This window comes from Hordeum vulgare, chromosome 2H (assembly GCF_904849725.1).
Source record: "Hordeum vulgare subsp. vulgare chromosome 2H, MorexV3_pseudomolecules_assembly, whole genome shotgun sequence".
NCBI classification, from domain to species: Eukaryota; Viridiplantae; Streptophyta; class Magnoliopsida; order Poales; family Poaceae; genus Hordeum; species Hordeum vulgare.
The window spans coordinates 658,918,536-658,941,174 of record NC_058519.1 but is presented as its reverse complement, the minus strand read 5'-3'; the positions used below and the strand labels follow the sequence as shown (position 1 = coordinate 658,941,174).

The 22,639-nt window shown below is 47.1% G+C and overlaps 1 protein-coding gene across 1 annotated transcript; it reads left to right on the top strand.

Moving 5' to 3' along the window:
• LOC123428522 (PI-PLC X domain-containing protein At5g67130-like) lies at nucleotides 1-3,254 on the top strand. The gene is made up of 7 exons (XM_045112748.1): nucleotides 1-299; nucleotides 393-530; nucleotides 994-1,092; nucleotides 1,225-1,525; nucleotides 1,639-1,862; nucleotides 1,963-2,049; nucleotides 2,159-3,254. The coding sequence occupies exons 1-7, from the start codon at nucleotides 69-71 to the stop codon at nucleotides 2,891-2,893; spliced, it is 1,815 nt and encodes a 604-aa protein (XP_044968683.1). The 5' UTR covers nucleotides 1-68; the 3' UTR covers nucleotides 2,894-3,254.
• Nucleotides 3,255-22,639: the final 19,385 nt, after the last annotated feature.

The window sequence follows — 22,639 nt, the reverse complement described above, 5'->3', positions numbered from 1 at the left end:
CTTTCCTCCCTCCCTGTCTCTCTCCTCCCATCGGCCGGCCCCAAGGCAAGCAAGCGAGCGAGCGAACGATGGCCGCCGTCGCCGTCGGGATGGCTCGCCGCAGCGGCACCCTCCTCCTCCTGCTCACGCTCGCCGTCGTCGCCGGGACGGCCTCGGGGTCCGCGCTCGTGGGCGACCGGTGCGCCGCGGGCTCGCAGTCGCCGTGCGGCGCCGGGATGTGGTGCGCCTCCTGCTCCCCGCTCGCCGGGTCCGGCACCGCCGTCTGCTCCCGGATCACGCCCATCGACCCCAAGACCCACGTACGTCCATTGCATTTTCATCCTGCTCGCCTGACCTACGTACGTAACGTGCGCGGCAAAAGATGACGGTGCGTGTGTGCGTTGCACTTGCAGGGCACGGGCCTGCCGTTCAACAAGTACTCGTGGCTCACCACGCACAACTCCTTCGCCATGGCCGGCACCACCTCCCCCTCCGGCGCGCCCATCGTCTCCCCGCCCAACCAGGAGGACACCGTCACCAACCAGCTTAAGGTACCTACAGCTACCACCGCTTCTTCTCTTTGAATTCGCCAAACGACATCATGCCAAAAAACGAAGAAATATATATATATATATATATATGCACATCCATCACGGGCACACAGAGCCCGGCGTCAATCTCGCGCGCACAGCTCGGAGCTGCAACCATATCATCGGTCCTGGCAAGATAGGACGACGGCCTTGTCCGGATGCAAGATCAGCTGCCTTAATCAGCTTCCGTTATTATTCGACGGGCATGATGGGCTTTCGATTCCCTCCAGCAATCACTTGTCAGCAAGAGTCATCATGCACGTACGTACGTCCAGAGAGCTAAAGACATGCTCAAATGCCAATCAAGCAGTATAATGTGAAGCTGAATGAGTGATGCATGCGTTGCTCTGGCCGATTTGTATTTGACCTGGAGATTTGATTGATTGATTGATTGATTGATTTGGACGTGGATGGATGGATGCAGAACGGTGTGAGGGGGCTGATGCTGGACACGTACGACTACAAGAACGACCTCTGGCTCTGCCACTCCTTCAGCGGCAAATGCTTCGAGGTCACCGCATACGTACGTACTATACGCAACCCAATCCGCCCACCTCTCATCCAACGTCGTCGTTTCAGTGTCACCGCCACCGGCATCGTCTAATCACCATGCACGCACGTAACACGCCGCTTCTGCATGCATGCATGCATGCAGCAACCGGCGTCCAAGGTGCTCAAGGAGGTGGAGGGGTTCCTGAACGCCAACCCGGACGAGGTGGTCACCGTGTTCGTCGAGGAGTACTCCGCCCCGGGCTCCCTCGGCAAGGCTCTCTCCGCCGCCGGCCTCACCAAGTACTTGTTCCCGCCGGCGAGCATGCCCAAGGACGGCGCCGACTGGCCGACGCTCAAGGACATGATCGCCCGGAACCACCGCCTCCTCGTCTTCACCTCCAAGCAGGGCCGCCAGGGCTCCGACGGCGCCGCCTTCGAGTGGGACTACGTCGTCGAGACACAATGTACCAACCTCTTCTTCTTCTTCTTCTTCTCTCGATCGAAACGCCATGGATGATGGATCATTTCCTCCTGTCTTCTAAAGAAAAAATAATAATAATAATAAACGTGCGTGCAGACGGGAGCGATGGGCTGGCGGTGGGCGCGTGCCCGAAGCGGGCCGAGTCGAAGCCCATGGACTCCAAGGGGCAGTCGCTGGTGCTGCTCAACTTCTTCACCACCAACCCCAGCCAGAGCTGGGCCTGCGTCAACAACTCCGCGCCGCTCGTCTCCAAGCTCCGGGCCTGCTACGACGCCTCCGCCAAGCGCTGGCCCAACTACATCGCCGTCGACTTCTACATGGTACGTACGTGCACCACACTATTTTTTGGCATTAATTTGCATTCTCACTGTGAAGATAAGATAATGACATGCTACGCCGTACGGTGGGTGGTGCGTGCAGAGGAGCAGCGGCGGCGGCGCCCCCCTGGCCACCGACGTGGCCAACGGCCGCCTCCAGTGCGGCTGCGACAGCATCGCCTACTGCAAGGTATGCGTCTAGTCCAACAACATGCATGTTTGTGCGATGTTCGTTGCAATCGAGGGTCCATGCAATTCAATCTTGTATTATTGCTACTCAACATATGTTTACATTGCAGGCAAACGCCACATTCGGAACATGCGCGCTCCCATCGTCGCCCCTGACCCCGGCTCCCTCGTCCTCGCCGTCACCCTCCCCGCCTTCGGCTTCCTCCTCGTCAAAATTTTCGGCATCGGCTCGATCACCGTCATCGGCATCATCTCCAAAAGGATCACCGGGTCCATCTTCGTCGCCGTCCGGGTCATGGCTGCCGTCTCCAGCCCCGGCTCGGTCGTGGTCGTGGTCTTCGTCGCCGGCATTGTCCCTGTTTTCTTTTATGGATTCGTCGATGGAGCTTTCTCCACCCGAATCTCTTTCTTTGTCGCCGTCTTTGGCCCCGTCTTCATGGCCCTCTCTGGGTTCCGCTGTGTCTTCGACCCTCTCTCCACTACCGTCGCCCTCTGCTTCCTCCTCGTCATCGCCACGGCGGTCGAAGAAGTCTCCAAAGAGCACGATCAACGTGATGTCGGTGAATGAACTCCTTCCAGAGAGTACAACAACAGATGAAGGCGCTGCGGCAAAAGCGTCGCCGAAGAGTACTCCAAATCAAGGGATTGCGCCGGAGGCATCTCCCAACGGTACTCCAGAATCAGGGGCACCACAGAGAACGCTTCCAAAGAGTATCGCGGAGCCGCCGACACCCACGTCGCACCCCGAGGCCAAGGACGCCTCCAGTGCGGCGATCCGGCCCAAGACCCCTCGCCGGAGCTCCCTCATCGGGACCGCGTTGCTCGTGCTCATCTCATTGTCTTGAAGCTTTGGTCAGAGGTGAACGACTGTGCTGGATACGTAGTCGACCTCAGATATGTGGATGCACTTGTCAGCTTGCTACTTGTACTGTTGTACAATGGCAGTGTATAGTCGAGCTGATAGTTTTTCACTCTTTCTCGCGGTACTGATGCTATCAGTAAGTCTCTTCCAGCATCGGTGGGTAGCCATGCACAAATAGTTAGTGCTACTTCGATTCTCTCTATCTTTTTTATTGTCAGATCAGAGATGTGTAAACTTAACTAAGTGTGGGTAAGTTTTTGTTTCTCTTGGTGGGACTATACTACGAGCTTTCCAAAGTAGCATTAAGTCAGCAGACTGAGTGTGTGTTTGGTAACTATTCTCACCCTAGCATAAATGTTTCTTTTTGAGACATGATGGGTATGGACGATCTGATGAAAGAGACTAGAAAACATATTATACGTCAACACTTTCCCTCACGTGTGGCTTTCTCAGGCCTAAACATGGACCGAAAGTGGGCTGCAATTTAATTACGCCAACCGTGTCTTGAACTCGAGACCTCTTGACTCTGATACCATGTAGAAGTGCATGCTCTAGCTAATCTATACTATTAATAAAAGATCAAACGAAAACTTCTCTAAGTACACACAACTATTACCCCCACAAAAAACAAACACCAATCACCACCACACAATTAGTCAACAAATTACAATCTAACGGTCTTCCACCATCCATGCACCACGACGGTGTGCAGTTACCAAATTAACAAAGGCTGACCGTGCTCCACCTCCTCCTACAGCGAACGACTGTTGCACCTCCCCGAAAAAACCCCGAGCCAATCAACTATAGAAATTTAGGCAGAATTAACGGGAGCCACACGCCCTGTCCTGCACCATCGTCGTCGCCTCCGCCTCCGCCTCCCCCTCCCCGTCCGCCTCCGCCTCCAACTCCCCCTCCCCGTCAGCCTCCGCCTCCCCCTCCCCCTCACCTTGATTTTCGGGTCAATTACGCCTGAATCGTGCCTATCCGACCCTTCTTTCTCTCCCTGGATCGACAAATACGGATCCACAGCAACGTTGTGCCGCCGCTCCTCCCTCGCCCTCCTTCCGTGCGCTTCCCGATCCACCCCAGTCGACCCTGCCTATGGTCGCTGCCATCGCTCCTCCAAGCCTCCGCCGACCTCCTGTGTCGGTTAGGCGCGCCCAACGCCCGCTTCCTTTTCTCTCCTCTCCTCACTAATCTCTCTCCCTCTCCCGTTCCGTTCCCACATTGCAGGATGACATGGCCATCGTACGGAGGGCGGGGCTCTCACAACCGCGATGGCCCCTAGATCGGCGATGTAGAGCTTGGTCGCCACAAGGATGCAAGGCTGGCGAACATGGAGGGGTCGGCGTTCTGTTCGACGATCTATTCCAAGTGGAGCGGGAGGTGGTCGGATGAGGAGGATGCGGGCGCCCTGTGATTCACGACGTTGAGGAGAGCAAAGGGTGGCCCCACAGCGAGACGTCGAGTCGCTCGAGCACCGGGAAGCAGAAGATGGCGGGAGCGTCAGGAAGTTGGGCGTCGTCGGGTCCCCGCGCAGCGCCATCGCGCCCTGTCTCGCATGCTCTGCCGCCAACAGTCTGTCGCACGCCATCAAGGTCTGGTGCCATGACCGAGAGTCGCCCAGGAAGCTTGGAATGATCCACACAAACTGAACAATATCCCAATATTTTTTATGCAGCATGTGTAGAATGGACAAAAGGATACTAGGAATTAATGGGGAAGCTAGGCAACAAGCTGTTTGCATCCCGTGCAGAAATACGGAACAGTGGAGGATCCTCACCTACGATGCTTTTATTAGTTAATTAACTATTGACTATTGTGAATGCAGAGTGTTAATTTTTGCAGGACGGTTTGCACACAACCTCGTGATAAACGGCTGCTGCCCACCTGAAGTGAGGTGATCGATGGCTGCTATATATTGTCGTGTAGAAATCGGGCACATCCCATTATCTGTATAGCAATTCTCTTTGTTTGATCCTTATCACATGAGTTGTTATGCTTTTGTACTGTTTAACTTTCATCCCTGAAATATTGGATAGATGACTATTGTATTGACCATGTTAGTGGGGGTAATCTGCATAAAACCTTGCATAAGTAAATATGATCCATGCCCATACAGTGAGTTAACTTGCTGAATTTGATTATTTTAGCAATTCCGCATTTCAAGTTATGCTTATTTATGCAATGTACTCTTCGTGACTATTCACTGGACTCTGCTTTGCAAACTAAACATTATTGTTTGATTCTATAGTACTACCGTAAGTTGATGTGAAATCCTCCAATCTTGTTATCTAGGCAGATGCTCCAGATGTATTCACTACTATATATTATGAGTTTATGTGAAATCCCACAATTTTTATTATGTAAGTTGTTAAAATATTTTCAGCCTGCATACTTGTACAATAATTTTTTTAGTTGAAACTTGTATAAGCATCAGACCTAGGGTGTTTTGATTCTCTTCTCAATTCTTTTACATGGCAACAGTTAATTGATGTTGCTGTAGCACAAATTTGAGAATGAGGTGATATTAGTGGCAGTATGAAGTGTAAATATTGAAGTAATTCTCCCTCCTCTTTTCTTGTATTCTTTTAGCTTAAGCTTACACTTTGCGACTGACCGCTCAATAAAACCTCTACTGATTTTTTTGTATTTTATTTTCTCCAGCGAGGGTCTGATGCACGACCAATTCATTTCTCCCTTCTATCTGATTGCCGGTTTGGTGACGACTTTCTGATAATTCGTATATCTTTTTGGACTGGTCATTAGTTTCTGAAATTAAGACACTGTGATTTGACATGAATAGATGTGTATGCACAGGTGTGTATAGGAGACATAATTGTGATCATTTTCCTATTGTGTATACTCTACTCTACGTAATCAGATTCTCAAAGGTGTATTGCCATCGAAGGTGAACACTAGATGTTCTACTCTTGCGTCTGAATAATCTGTAGTTTTTTTTTAACCGGGCAAACCCCTTTCCATTACCAACATAACGGAAATACAAAGTTCGACAAAGGAAAAAACAGAAAGGGGTGCGATTTCAAAGCATTTTTGGGAAATCCATCATAGGCACTCGTCATCGAGCAGCCTACCGCAGGGCGAAAACCCAAAAACACCTAGCAAACAAGTCTGAAAAAAAAAACACAAGACACAGTCAGATTCACTCAGGAATCGACTAAAACACCCACGCAAGGGGGAGTCTAAAAACACCTGACAACGAAACTACGACCAGCAGTATCACCAACATCACTGTGCATCTTCTGGAGCAACACAGATGAATAATCTGTAGTTGGAAGCAAGGTTTTTCTTAATAGTTTTCAGTCAACTCGCGCATGTCGTATTTAAAATATATACAGTTCCATTAAATTTTTTTTATGTTTTTTTTCTTATAAAAATACATTAGATCATGGCCACTTAATAAACTCATGTTGACTATTGTCGGCAGAGGTGAAGATGTGTGATATCGAGGTACATAAAAATGGGATCGAAGAACAAGAGAAGAGTTTGTGTAGGTGTTTATGCTTGCGTGAATTGTATTATGGTGCGTGCATTCTGTCCAACATGATTTGATTGTAAATATTTGTTCATTACTTCATGTATGCATTAAGCGTACATGATTGCTTGAAAATACCAATTGCTCGGCAAGTTTGGATTATATCTAACTAAACCGACATGGACACTGCTCCATTGACAAGTTCTGCTTTGTTTTTCTAGCTAGAAAATGATACTACACGAGCACTCAAGATGATAAATTTGTTCACCTACATTTTGGGTGCAAGTCACATGGATTTTTTTGGGTACATTAGTGGACCTTCCAGACTATCTCATAGATTTATTCTGCAAACTCGTGTGAGCCGTTTTGTATGCTCGAGTGTCCATAATAGGTGAAATATGCTCAATGCTAACTTAATTTCGCATTTTGTTCTATATGGATCCAGAGTCGGTGACAATGTTATCAATGTAGTTACTTAAGTGTCAATCGATGGGACGGAATTGACTAAGGTATGTAATGTGTTTTTGTTTGAATGGTCGAGAAGTTCACTGAGACATGGTGCTCATGAAAAAAACTATATCTGCAAAATCTATATGTAGTACAAATAATGATTTGAAATAACTGTTCTAACTAGAATGACAGAGGAAATTTCTTTCCAAGATCATTCGTGCGTCGTACACGCTTACTATTCTTACAAGGTTACTGAGAAAACAGGACACATAATATTGAAAAATACTCCTTCTATTTGGAATGAACCAATCCTGATTATTTACTACAATTGTACTAAATCAGCGTTAATTACAAGATGAACGATGAATCGTGAAACAACTAAATGGACCAGTAGGTGAGAAATTACATTGAATCAGTTTGAGAGACGGAGATGGATGGAGGGTGGATATGATTCTCTTCCGACTTGTCTAGCTGTAGCTAAGGGCGGAGCTACCTTTGTTTATGTAGACCGAATGAGGTTGCATTTTTCGACCAGACCCGGCCATGCAAGCTAATGCATAAAAAAATGAAGAACCTTTTTTATGGAAGTCATATTGGTCATATGCTGCTAACTATGGATATATATAGTAAACAAACTGGTGATGAAAATTATTCTGAGGGTCGCCTCTTTTTCACTCTTCAAATGTGCAAGCGTGTCTTTTCAAGGAGCATTGTCGAGACGTGCATTGCACGTGCAAGCTTACTAGTGCAATAAAAAAATCGATCTGATGAAAGAGACTAGACAACACATTATACGTTAATATAGTTGTTTGGTAGCTTTGTATGTGATGGCACATGTGATAGTCCACATCAATGGAGTTTTTCGCGTCAATACAACATTCAGTCAGCATTTTCATTATATGTAAGCATCACTAGTATAAGCATAACCATCTGTGTTCATGACCACATGTTCGTTACTAATTTGCATTCAACACTAATTTTTACAATCAAGAAAGCTTACGTTCAGTCGACTGGATGTTAACGATGAATCTGCACGACCAAGCGATCGCTTAATCTGCTTCTTCCGCACGATCCCCCGATTTGTTTTAGAAAGATGGCAGCCGGAGGTGACAGTGGCCAGAACAGGAGCAACTTGTCAGAGTTTAATCGTCAGAGAACGCTTCCACCAAAGACATAAGGGTCCGCTCGAGGGAATAGGTTACCTAGCACTTCATGGGTCATGGGAAGATGTGGATTGGATTTGTGCATATTGGCGAGTGAACGACTCTTCAGGGCCATTTTCTATTTATCGTGTGAACCGGTTACTAGTGACGAAGACACGACTACCTTTAGTATTATCATAATTATTGCATATGCGTATTTATTTGAGGTGATTTCTCATAAAACTCATGCAATAGTTTATTTATGTTATCCGGAACAAAATACTTCATCTGTTTTTATTTTTTGCCTAAATGCAGAATGGCCGAACACTTGTATGAATCACGCGTGATGACAATGGAAGAGGAAATGGTTGGATGCTATTCAAGAGGTTCTCTCATGTCAAAGGAAATAATTAGTTATTGTTCAAGAAGTTCTCTCACGTCACTTTTAGCCCGAGAGAAGATAGAGACAAAGTCTTTCACGTTGTGGACTCAGATTCGGACTGCACAAACATACCTGTACCAAAACACCTTCAACTTTTTCATCCAGACTCCGAATTGCGTGATTCTTTTTGGGCTGCAAAGTAGATTTTACTGGCTTTCAGGCCCAAGTGAAATCACCTTCAAATTCGTCCGAAGCTTGAAGATATCGACCAAACAAAATGACGTTGCACCAGAATCCGAATCAAACAACAAGTCCAAAGGTGTTGCACCCCCTCCACTTGGGCCCATAGGTCTTGTACGACCTAGGGTTAGTTTTAGGCTGCCTTGGGATGTCCTCCCACCTCCTTGGCCGCCACCCCTTGTTCCTATATAAGTAGATCAACCTAGTAGCTTTTTGGTTGGGATTTGTTTAGTTAAAAGTTAGCCATTGCAACTTCGTGTACTTCCTTTGTGTACAACGACCAGACTAAGACCGCTTTTGAATCCCCACCCTTATCAATACTTCATATATATTCGCAATATTTAGATTGCAATATCATATTCTTGCTTGTTCTTCGATTGCTTGCAGGAATAGACCTTCATGTTCAGGTTGATCGTGCTCCGGCGTGGTCAATAACCTTTTAGAGTTGGTTTAGCGATTGCTAAGGTGCAACGTCGTGCATGTTTGTAGTCGGATCGTCAAAGTCATCTCCACCAAATCGATAGTCTCCATCTCACCAAAAGATCGGGAGAACTCGTCTCTATCAAGTGGCAACCCCTATATCAACTAGTATCCTTGCAACTTGAATCACACCTCATTAGCTCGACCCACTCTCCCTCTCTTTATCTCTCTCTCTCACTCACGACACCGCTCATGCCACGTCCATTATACGTTAGAGACGCATGCAGTTTTCTTTCACTGGTTTTCCAAACCTTCTAGAATGTTGCACTGGTTTTTCCTAGGCCGGTTTACCTTAGTTATTCCCTGGACAAGTTTTGTTCATTACTCTAAATTCACAAAGTTTTTCTCAACATTGTTAACTTTTAAAAACTCATGTTTTGCTTTTTGAAATTGGTGAACATTTGTTCAACTTGTGAACTTTTTGAAACTTGCATCTTTTTTTCCAAATTAGTGTTTTTTGAAACTCGTGGGCTTTTTCAAATTCTTGTTATTTTTATAAATTTAAGAACCTTTTTTGAAAATCATATTTTATTTTATTTTTTGCAAACCTTTTATTTTCCATGAACTTTTTCCAAATTTATGATTTCTTTCGAATTTATATTTTTTAATTTACATTTTTAATAAATATGAACTTTTTCAAAATTCATGAATCATTCCATCGTTCTTCAAATTTATAAGCCTTATCTTCAAAAGTCAACGGTCAACGAAGGCACTTGTTAATGGTCAGCTGGTCCATGGGTCAGTGGTCAGCAGTTATGGACAACCAGCCACACAATCGAGAACTAGCTCACCCGTTCGAGTGGAGCGCCGATTTGTTTGGCGGCCCACGCATGGCTTGCGTGAGCGCCGGTCTGCTACTTGGTGCAAAAGGCGCTTACTAGGAGGTCTCTTCTTCGGGTGTTCTCTCCTCAGCATGGTTATTATGTGCCCTATTGGCATGACTTTAACATACTCCCTCCGTTTTAATTTTGTTAGAGATTCCATTAAAGACTACATATAAATATATATAGATATATTTTAATGTGTAGATTCATTCATTTTGCTTTATACATACTCCTCCTGTTTCTTTAGAGATTCCATTAGGAGAATGGCCTTTTGGAGCTCGGCCTCCATTTTGGAAAAAAATCAAAAGTCAAAAATTTTGGTTTCAAAAAATCTGAAAAAATACACAACTAAACAAGGATGTGATCCGTGTGTGTGTAAAATTTCAGTTCGAAATACTTTGCAACACGATCTGTATAAAAAAAAATTATAGTCTGAAATCATGAATAGTAACATGTGTTAAAAAGTTTTAGATTTGTCTTTTTTACACAGCCCTCATGTCAACGTATTTTGTTCTAAAAATGTACACACTTGTGTATTATACCTTTATCTATCTATATTTTTTTTCAGGATTTTTTGAAATATTAAAATACGAATTTTCACGAAATTTGAAGTTTGAATTTAAAGGCCTCCATGGAGCTCGGGAGCCAAAAGCAATTTCCATTTTATTATGAGCTACAAATGAATGTATATAGAGATATTTTAGTGTGTATATTTATTTATTTTGCTTCATATATACTCTTTCTGTTTCTAAATATAAGTTCTTTTAGAGATTTCACTAGGGAACTATATACGGCAAAATGAGTGAATCTACACTCTAAATTATGTCTATATACATCCGTATGTAGTCTTTTAATGAAACATTTAAAAAAAATTATGTTTAGGAACGGATGGAGTAGTTCGTAGTGAAATCTTTATATTTAGGAACGGAGGTAGTAGTTGTGTATTATGCATACTACCACACACATTCTAAAGTGGATTAAACAGGGAACTTTTGACCTCATGGACATTATCCTAGATCCGTCGATCTGGTGAGCATATATGTATCCTAAGTGTGGTTTTCGCGGTGGGGGCGATGGCCGGCTGGTGGATTTAGGGTCCCTCGACCCCGTGTTCGCCATGGTTTAGTTTGTCCTTGCCTTTCTTTGGGGTGCTGGAGGAGGCACGCTATGGTGCTGGCGGCTCGTGCTAGTCGTCTCCGTCGCCTGTACAGGAGTTTTTCGAGGATTTCGGAGCTGTGTTACCGTTGGCGTGGTCAAGCGATGTCTGGCATACCTCTCCTTCCGCCGTGCTGGTCCTTTAGAGCAAGTACAATAAGGTACAGTCAGCAGGCTGTAAGGATTAAAATACTATATTTTTGCTGAGTTGGATGAGAGAGAAGTGGAGAGAGAAGGGAAGCAGGCTCTTCGTGAAGAGCTAGCTCTAGCACGTGCTCCTAGGTGCTTTGTGAGAATGAAAGGTGGGCCACATATGATAAAAGTAGTACTCTTTTACAGTTAACTATTGTACAAGCTAGCTATAAGATTGGTTATAAGATGACTTATAGCCAACAGTTGGCTATACCATTAACCATGCTCTTAGGATCAAGGTTGCGCATTTATGCCGGCTGCAGGTATCCAAGGTCATGCTATCTCTGGTGAGAGCGACGACAGCGCTAGCGGTGATGCGTCGAGAGCCCGCGGTGGTTGGAAGGACAGGTTGGTTCCCCAGGGATCACTGTGCAATTTCCTTGTATGTTGGGGTGCTTCTACCATCGTTTAATTTCAATGTAACTCTGTGATCCTTTCCAAAAAATATATATTATGAAACACATCCTCATTGTATGCATTTTGAAAGAACTACTCCCTTCTATAATAAAGAAATATAAAAACGTTTAGTTTATTATAAAATAGAGTACTCATTGTGTACGTGGCACGAAAAAAAAGTGAAACATTAACTTCTCCACAAAGGCCCGCTACAGGTAGGCCGGGCCCAGTGGGATACAGTCCGTCGCTATCCACCACATTTTCCGCGAGGGTCACCGGAGATTAGCCTGGCGAGCCGGCCCACGCGCAAGCCCTTTCTACTTTGATAACCACCCCACCCGGAAGCCCGAGCCCCTTTCTAGACACCATGTTATTCTTCTTAAAAACAAAAAAGAAACACGACTAACCCTAGCGGTGACTAGGGTTTAGGGTTTCTACTCCGGCGGATCACCACCGCCGTGGAGGATTGGATACTTCCCTCGCAACGGATCTCCCCCGTGAGACTTCCCCTTGCAACGGCGTCCTCGTCCGGTGCCCCTCGCCGGGGTGGTGGGACGGGGAAAGCGCCGGTTGATCTGGAGGCAGCCATGAGGAACACGAAGCTTAAGGAGGCGGAGCTAGATGCAGTGATGGTGGACGATGAAGAAATCTCGAAGTTCACGGAGGAAACACGATGGCTTGCTGTGGCAAAATTGCACACGACCAAGCCCTTCAGCGCTGAGTCGTTCAAAACCACGATGAAGTTCGTGTGGCGCTTGGCATATGATCCGGGGATACGAGAAGCGGACGATAATCTCTTCATTATTCAGATGTTCTGCGTTGGGGATTGGAACAGGGTGATGCACCAAGGGCCCTGGATCTTCAGGGGCTTAATGGTGGTGATAGAGGAATACGATGGCAAGGGTAAACCACATACGGTTGCTCTGGATCGGGTGCAAGTTTGGGCACAGATACATGATACTCCTGAATTGTATCGGAGGGAAGGGATACTAGACCAACTTGCTCGGCGCATTGGACAGGTAAAGAGCGTGGAGATGAACCCTAACAGGTTCTTTGAAGGGAATTATGTGAGGGTTCGAGTCAGAATCAAGATAGATGAACCGCTTGTTCATTTTACTCCGCTGAAGATCAGAGGAGAGGAAGCCCTTCCCCTACCGGTGAAATATGAGAAAGTTGGATTTTCCTACGAGGTTTGTGGTGTCATGGGGCATGTTCTGGAGGAGTGTGGAGATGGCGTCCATGGCCCTGATGAGGTACAGTATGGCCAATGGATGGTAGCTAACAGATGGATGAGGTGATCAAAGCATTTGGGTTTATACAAGTGGTTGGAGAATCTTGTATTTACAAGAAAGTGAGTGGGAGCTTTGTGGCGTTTCTAATATTATATGTGGATGCCATATTGCTGATTGGAAACAACATAGAGTTTTTGGAGAGCATACATGATTACTTGAATAAAAGTTTCTCTATGAAGGACCTAGGAGAAGCTGCTTACATTCTAGGCATTAAGATCTACAGGGATAGGTCAAAACGCGTGATAGGACTTTCACAAAGCACATACCTTGATAAAGTTTTGAAGAGGTTCAAAATGGAACAGTCCAAGAAAGGGTTCTTGCCAGTTTTACAAGGTACGAGATTGAGTAAGACTCAGTGCCCAGCAACTGATGAGGATAGAGAGCATATGCGCTCCGCCCCCTATGCTTCAGCCATAGGTTCTATCATGTATGCAATGCTGTGCACTAGACCGGACGTTAGCCTGGCCATAAGTATGACAGGTAGGTTCCAGAGTAATCCAGGAGTGGATCACTGGACAGCGGTCAAGAATATCCTGAAGTACCTGAAAAGGACTAAGGAGATGTTTCTCGTGTATGGAGGTGACGAAGAGCTCGCCGTAAAAGGTTACGTCGATGCAAGCTTTGACACAGATCCGGACGACTCTAAGTCGCAAACGGGATACGTATTTATTCTTAATGGGGGTGCGGTAAGCTGGTGCAGTTCCAAGCAAAGCGTCGTAGCAGATTCTACATGTGAAGCGGAGTACATGGCTGCCTCGGAGGCGGCTAAGGAGGGTGTCTGGATGAAGCAATTCATGAGGGATCTTGGAGTAGTGCCAAGCGCACTGAATCCAATAACCTTGTTCTGTGACAACACGGGTGCCATTGCCTTAGCAAAGGAACCACGGTTTCACAAGAAGTCCAGACACATCAAACGACGCTTCAACCTCATCCGCGACTACGTCGAAGGGGAGGACGTAAATATATGCAAAGTACACACGGATCTGAATGTAGCAGACCCGCTGACTAAACCTCTTCCACGGGCAAAGCATGATCAACACCGGAACTGTATGGGTGTTAGATTTATTACAATGTAATTCGCATGATGATGTGAGGGCTAGATTATTGACTCTAGTGCAAGTGGGAGACTATTGGAATTATGCCCTAGAGGCAATAATAAATATAGTTATTATTATAATTCCTGTATCAAGATAATCATTTATTATCCATGCTATAATTGTATTGAATGAAGACTCATTTACATGTGTGGATACATAGACAAAACTCTGTCCCTAGCAAGCCTCTAGTTGGCTAGCCAGTTGATCAAAGATAGTCAGTGTCTTCTGATTATGAACAAGGTGTTGTTGCTTGATAACTGGATCACGTCATTAGGAGAATCACGTGATGGACTAGACCCAAACTAATAGACGTAGCATGTTGATCGTGTCATTTTGTTGCTACTGTTTTTCTGCGTGTCAAGTATTTGTTCCTATGACCATGAGATCATATAACTCACTAACACCGGAGGAATACTTTGTGTGTATCAAACGTCGCAACGTAACTGGGTGACTATAAAGATGCTCTACAGGTACCTCCGAAGGTGTTCGTTGAGTTAGTATGGATCAAGACTGGGATTTGTCACTCCGTGTGACGGAGAGGTATCTCGGGGCCCACTCGGTAATACAACATCACACACAAGCCTTGCAAGCAATGTGACTTAGTGTAAGTTGCGGGATCTTGTATTACGGAACGAGTAAAGAGACTTGCCGGTAAACGAGATTGAAATAGGTATGCGGATACTGACGATCGAATCTCGGGCAAGTAACATACCGAAGGACAAAGGGAATGACATACGGGATTATATGAATCCTTGGCACTGAGGTTCAAACGATAAGATCTTCGTAGAATATGTAGGATCCAATATGGGCATCCAGGTCCCGCTATTGGATATTGACCGAGGAGTCTCTCGGGTCATGTCTACATAGTTCTCGAACCCGCAGGGTCTGCACGCTTAAGGTTCGACGTTGTTTTATGCGTATTTGAGTTATATGGTTGGTTACCGAATGTTGTTCGGAGTCCCGGATGAGATCACGGACGTCACGAGGGTTTCCGGAATGGTCCGGAAACGAAGATTGATATATAGGATGACCTCATTTGATTACCGGAAGGTTTTCGGAGTTACTGGGAATGTACCGGGAATGACGAATGGGTTCCGGGAGTTCACCGGGGGGGGGGGGGGGCAACCCACCCCGGGGAAGCCCATAGGCCTTGGGGGTGGCATAGCAGCCCTTAGTGGGCTGGTGGGACAGCCCAAGAAGGCCCTATGCGCCATAGGAAGAAAATCAAAGAGAAAAAAAAAGAGGAGGTGAGAAAGGGAAGAAGGACTCCACCTTCCAAACCAAGTAGGACTCGGTTTGGGGGGGGGGAGACCTTCCCCCTTGGCTCGGCCGAAACCCTTAGGGGTCCTTGGACCCCAAGGCAAGGCTCCCCCTCTTCCCTCTATATATACGGAGGTTTTAGGGCTGATTTAAGACGACTTTTCCACGGCAGCCCGACCACATACCTCCACAGTTTTTCCTCTAGATCGCGTTTCTGCGGAGCTCGGGCGGAGCCCTGCTGAGACAAGATCATCACCAACCTCCAGAGCGCCATCACGCTGCCGGAGAACTCTACTACCTCTCCGTCTCTCTTGCTGGATCAAGAAGGCCGAGATCATCGTCGAGCTGTACGTGTGCTGAACGCGGAGGTGCCGTCCGTTCGGCACTAGATCGTGGGACTGATCGCGGGACGGTTCGCGGGGCGGATCGAGGGACATGAAGACGTTCCACTACATCAACCGCGTTCACTAACGCTTCTGCTGTACGGTCTACAAGGGTACGTAGATCACACATCCCCTCTCGTAGATGGACATCACCATGATAGGTCTTCGTGCGCGTAGGAATTTTTTTGTTTCCCATGCAACGTTCCCCAACATGATCACCAGTCCACGACCAATATGAGGGAGGCTTCTGAACTCCCGGAGCATACTCCACCATCTCCGCAGGCGTACGTTGCACCAAGGGACCGAAAGAAGCACAGGGCAGGTTCTTCACCACATAAAATAACAAACACTATGAGCGATTTGGCGGGCTCCTGCGAGGAGCGCCGCCGGGCTCAATGAGTTTTCTATGCTGGAACTGTCGAGGGGCTGGTAGACCCGAGATAGTTCGTGAGCTTCTCAATCTTGTGAGGCAATATACTCCAATGGTGGCTTGCATTGTGGAAACTCAACTTCCTGGAGGAAGAGTAGAAAGCTTGGCAAGCTCATTAGGGTTCGATCTTTCTTTTGCTGTTAGTAGCTCTGGTAGAAGTGGAGGTTTAGGGATCTTTTGGAATAATTCAATAAAGCTTGAGATCTTTGGTTACTCTTAATATCACATTGATGCGTTAATCACCATGCCGGGGGTGGAACAATGGAGATTGACGGTGGTTTATGGGGAAGCAAGGGTGGAGGAAAGAGGTATAACCTGGGATCTCCTTCGGTCATTAGCTTCGGCGAATGATCGTCCTTGGTTGTGTTTGGGGGACTTCAATGAAGTCTTGCGTCTGGACGAGTACGAGGGATCAAGCCACCGCAGCATGACACAGGTCAATGGGTTTCGTGACGCCGTTGATGTTTGCGGATTCTCTGATCTGGGATTCACTGGACCGAGATGGACTTTCGAGAGAAGGGTCACAGGAGGAACCTATACTCGCGTTCGATTAGACAGAGCCTTAGCTACTGCGGAGTGGTTGTCTATCTTCCCAAATTGGCTGCCACCTCAGATCATAGCCCCATCTTGCTTGAAACCGAATGCCAACTGGGCAGGCTCATACAACAAACTTTTAAATATGAGATGATGTGGGAATCCCATGATGGTTTCCAAGAGGAGGTGCAACAACATTGGCAGGGCCCTGGAGTGGCTAGAGTAGCAGAACTGAAGGGGAAAATTGATGCTCTGGCAAAAGGCCTCGGACGCTGGGATAAAAATACTTTTGGCAATGTGAGTAAGGAGATCAAACGACTGAACGGAGATCTGGCAAACCTACATGCAGACCCAAGGCGTACCCAACCTACTAGGGTTGAAACAAAGATCAGAGATAGATTGTCCGAGCTCTATTACAGAGAGGAGGTGATGTGGCGTCAACGGTCCCGGGTAATATGTCTCAAAGAGGGGGACAGAAATACATGGTTTTTTCATCTACGGGCAAGCAAGCGTAGACGCAAAAACAGAATTCAGTCTCTGGTACGGGAGGACGACACTACAGTTGCTGATGCCATTGAGCTAGAACACATGGTCACCGATTTCTATAAACATCTATACACATCCGAAGGTACATCAAATATGGAGGAAGTACTTAACAGGGTTCCACGTAAAGTCACCACTGAGATGAATAATCTTCTGACATCGGAATTTACTCAAGAAGAGGTGAAGGCGGCTTTATTTCAAATGGCACCCACAAAAGCGCCAGGGTCTGATGGGTTTCCCGCCCATTTCTTTCAACGCTATTGGGAAGTATGTGGCATCGAAATCACAGCAGTCACCTTAAAAATCCTGAAGGGAGAAGACGAAGTTGCTATCTTGAACGACACTATTCTGGTGCTGATACCAAAGGTAACAAGCCCCACACTTCTCACACAATTCCGTTCGGTAAGTGTTTGTAATGTTCTTTATAAAATAGCATCCAAGGTCATAGCAAACAGATTGAAACCCATCCTCCCTGAGATCATATCACAAGAACAATCAGCCTTTGTTGGAGGAAGAATTATTACAGACAACATAATATCTGCCAATGAATGTCTCCACTTTATGAAACGAAGCAAGTCGAAGAGGAATGGATTCTGTGCCTTGAAACTGGTCATCATGAAAGCATATGACCATTTGGAATGGACATATCAGAGCGCTATGATGACTAGACTGGGTTTTGCACCAGCCTGGGTTGATCTTATCATGAGGATGGTGAGCTCAGTTAATTTTTCGGTCTTATTTAACGGGAAGAAACTGGATCAATTCACTCCTACGAGAGGGATTCGGCAGGGAGATCCACTATCACCCTATCTCTTCTTGTTGGCAGCAGAGGGCCTCTCGTGCCTCCTCAAAAACCACAATGAGTCATCACCTATTCACGGAATTAAAGTGGCACCAACGGCTCCGCCGGTAAGTCACTTACTGTTTGCTGATGACAGCCTGTTGTTTTTCAAGTCGAGTTGTCAGGGAGCTACTATGGTATCTTCCTTGTTGGAAACCTACTGCAATGCTTCGGGACAGAGAATTAACCAAGCTAAGTCCTCCTTTTCTTCAGTAAAGGCTGTGCAAATGAGGAGAAGGAGAGTATCAAGAACATTATCAATGTGCACAATGAAAGTCTGAATGAAAAATATTTGGGCATGCCCACAGATGTGGGTAGCAGCAAAAATGGGGCCTTTAAATATCTGAAAGATAGGGTTTGGGATAAAGTTAAAGGATGGATGGAAAAGATTTTATCCTCACGAGGGAAAGAAGTTCTTATAAAGTCCATTGTGCAAGCAGTTCCGGTCTTCTCTATGGCGTGCTTTAAACTTCCCCGCGGTTTGTGCCTCCACATCAACTCCCTCATTAGGAAGTTCTGGTGGGGTAGTAAGAACCGTGAAAGGAAGACTAGTTGGGTATCGTGGGAGGTGATGACACGGCCTAAATATGAAGGTGGATTGGGTTTCAAAGATATTGAACTATTTAATCTCGCCTTACTTGCTAGACAAGCTTGGCGCCTGCTCAAAACTCCTGAATCCTTAAGTGGCAGGATCATAAAGGCACGATACTACCCCTCCACTTGCTTCCTGGATTCTGAGCTTGGAAATAACCCATCACAAATATGGCGTGCAATCATCGAGGGTAAAGAGATTCTCAAGTTAGGACTGATCAAACGGATCGGCGACGGCTCAACCACGGAGATATGGAACCAAAACTTGCTCCCTAAAGAAGCTTCCATGCGACCTATTGCATGTCTTACGGCCCAACGCCCTACCATGGTTGCCGAGCTCATCGATCATACATCAGCCAGATGGAGGCGGGAGTTGATCACCTCAACTTTTTTACCGATAGATGCTGACGTGATTCTCAACATTCCTCTAAGCACCAGACACTATGAAGATTTCTGGTCATGGTCACAGGACAAGAAAGGCTTGTTTACCGTCAAGTCTTGTTATTGCATGCTCATTACTACCAAGCTTCGACGGGAGGCCTGGCTTGAAGGCAATGGCGGCCCGGCGGACGTCAGCAGAGAGAGGAGATGTTGGGATACGATGTGGCGGATCCAGGTCCCTTCGAAAATCAAGATCTTCCTGTGGAGATTGGCCCAGAGCTCTCTACCAACAGCAGACGTTCGACACCATCGCAATATGGCACCCTCCCGGGCATGTGCGATATGCGGGGCAGAGGACTCTTGGATCCACTCCCTGCTTACATGCACTATGGCTCGCTGCGTCTGGGTACTACACGATCCAGAGCTAGTCGAGCACATGTTGGCGACTGCGGAACCAAACGCGAAATCTTGGTTATTCACCATGCTATCATCAGTTTCTGCGACCGAGATGACCAAGATCACAGTAACACTATGGGCGATCTGGTTTGCCCGACGCAAACTGATCCATGAAGGAGAGCATCAAAGTCCAGGGGCTACACTAGCCTTCGTCCCCATCTCGATCTCCGACATCGGCTCGCCTTCTTCTTCTGAGGCCGTGTAGTACTCCTCCGTCTCCATGATTTTCCGACCACGACAACGATGCACTACGAGTGCTACATCGGCGAAGATCAACACGAGGGACATTGTTGCGCCGACAGCTGCTCCGGCTATAACTCCCGTTGTCGGGGAAGTTGGTGGTGGCCGTAGTTCCAACGAAGAGTCGAATGACCAAGTGTATAGACGTACCTCGCTGTTGGAGTCGGGCGTGGATGCGGAGAAGCCAATTGAGACCTGCTCCGGCAATGCGCTCTTGAGGTCAACCTTGGAGCTAAGGTTGTACTTGTATCTCTGTTGGTATCCCCCTAACGTGATCTTTTGGGCCCCTAACGTGACCGCTAAAATGCTGGAGACATTGTCGTACTCGATCACAGTCTCAAACTGTGTGCCGGTCGTGAGAGTGAACGTCGGCAGGTACCGTGTGTCCACCGATCCGAGGGAGTTGACGTGGATGCCGATGTGGTCGTAGCTGGTGGTGGGGTCAGCGTCAGAGTCAGACATTATTGCATTGTTGAAGGTGTCCCACGACACCGCTACGAACCGGCTGTCGCGGACGCCATGGCGTCTGCGTTTTGGTTAGTGAGGCCAAGGCTGGAGGCAGGGCCGTCGGTGGGAAGGCTAGACGGGTAGCCGGCGAGGAAGAAGGCCATGCCCACCTTGTTGATTCTACTATGGTATCTTCCTTGTTGGAAACCTACTGCAATGCTTCGGGACAGAGAATTAACCAAGCTAAGTCCTCCATTTTCTTCAGTAAAGGCTGCGCAAATGAGGAGAAGGAGAGTATCAAGAACATTATCAATGTGCACAATGAAAGTCTGAATGACAAATATTTGGGCATGCCCACAGATGTGGGTAGCAGCAAAAATGGGGCCTTTAAATATCTGAAAGATAGGGTTTGGGATAAAGTTAAAGGATGGATGGAAAATATTTTATCCTCAGGAGTGAAAGAAGTTTTTATAAAGTCCATTGTGCAAGCAGTTCCGGTCTTCTCTATGGCGTGCTTTAAACTTCCCCGCGGTTTGTGCCTCCACATCAACTCCCTCATTAGGAAGTTCTGGTGGGGTAGTAAGAACCGTGAAAGGAAGACTAGTTGGGTATCGTGGGAGGTGATGACACGAGCTAAATATGAAGGTGGATTGGGTTTCAAAGATATTGAACTATTTAATCTCGCCTTACTTGCTAGACAAGCTTGGCGCCTGCTCAAGACTCTGGAATCCTTAAGTGGCAGGATCCTAAAGGCACGATACTACCCCTCCACTTGCTTCCTGGATTCTGAGCTTGGAAATAACCCATCACAAATATGGCGTGCAATCATCGAGGGGAAAGAGATTCTCAAGTTAGGACTGATCAAACGGATCGGCGACGGCTCAACCACGGAGATATGGAACCAAAACTGGCTCCCTAAAGAAGCTTCCATGCGACCTATTGTATGTCTTACGGCCCAACGCCCTACCATGGTTGCCGAGCTCATCGATCATACATCAGCCAGATGGAGGCGGGAGTTGATCACCTCAACTTTTTTACCTATAGATGCTGACGTGATTCTCAACATTCCTCTAAGCACCAGACACTATGAAGATTTCTGGTCATGGTCACAGGACAAGAAAGGCTTGTTTATCGTCAAGTCTTGTTATCGCATGCTCATTACTACCAAGCTTCGACGGGAGGCCTGGCTTGAAGGCAATGGCGGCCCGGTAGACGTCACCAGAGAGAGGAGATGTTGGGATACGATGTGGCGGATCCAGGTCCCTTCGAAAATCAAGATCTTCCTGTGGAGATTGGCCCAGAGCTCTCTACCGACAGCAGACGTTCGACACCATCGCAAACCCTTCCGGGCATGTGCGATATGCGGGGCAGAGGACTCTTGGATCCACTCCCTGCTTACATGCACTATGGCTCGCTGCGTCTGGGTACTACACGATCCAAAGCTAGTCGAGCACATGTTGGCGACTGCGGAACCAGACGCGAAGTCTTGGCTATTCACCATGCTATCATCAGTTTCTGCGACCGAGATGACCAAGATCACAGTAACACTATGGGCGATCTGGTTTGCTCGACGCAAACTGATCCATGAAGGAGAGCATCAAAGTCCAGGGGCTACACTATCCTTCGTCAACCGATTTATAGGAGAGTTGGAACTGAACAAGCCAACATCGAGATCAAACCCTAGGCCAGTTCACTCCAATACTCGGCGATGGATCAAGCCCCCTACGGGTTGGACAAAGATCAATGTCGACGGTGCAGTTTGCAAGCCCCCCCCCCCCATAGGAGCGATCAGTGCAGTCTGCAGGGACGAACATGGAGCTTACCTGGGTTCACCAGCCGTCGTCTTCCATGGGTTAACTGATCCTACAATTTTGGAAACCCTGGCTTGCCGCGAAGCCCAATCTTTGGGACGAGACTTATTATTGCAAAAGGTTGCAGTGGCTTCTGGTTGTCTGAATGCTGTTCAAGAAATCAACTCTGGATCTGAAGGAATAACCGGCTCTATTATGAAGGAAATATTTGATGGAAGGAGTGACTTTCAACATATATCGTTTACCCATGAAGGAAGATTATCCAACATGAAAGCTCATCACTTAGCTAGATATGCTCTGCACTTAGGGGAGGGACGCCATGTTTGGCTACTCGAACCTTTGATACTAATATTATCCCTAATCCGCAATAGTGATCAATAAAGCAGTTTTTCACCCCTAAAAAAAATCCACCACATTTTCCTGTCCCAAATCCCACCGGAAGATTCCGCTGCCGACGGCCTCCATCACACAGCCGCCGGTCTCCGGCCTGATTTCCGCGAGCCCAGCCGGTCGCGCCACCGCCGGGAGGATTGCAGAGACAGCTCCAGGTCTGGGCGATGCATCTCGCAGTGGCCAGAGGAGGAGAGAGCGCCGCCGACGGGGGCCAAGCGAGAGTAGGCATCGCCGTTCTTTTCCGTGGAGGAGCAGTGCGGTGGGGAAGACCCC

Bases quoted from the DNA above. Each gene is read 5' to 3' on its own strand.
- LOC123428522 (XM_045112748.1), top strand. From the start codon at position 69: ATGGCCGCCGTCGCCGTCGGGATGGCTCGCCGCAGCGGCACCCTCCTC. The intron at 1,093-1,224 runs GTACGTACTATA...GCATGCATGCAG, and splicing joins GCTTCGAGGTCACCGCATAC to CAACCGGCGTCCAAGGTGCT. The intron at 1,863-1,962 runs GTACGTACGTGC...TGGTGCGTGCAG, and splicing joins TCGCCGTCGACTTCTACATG to AGGAGCAGCGGCGGCGGCGC.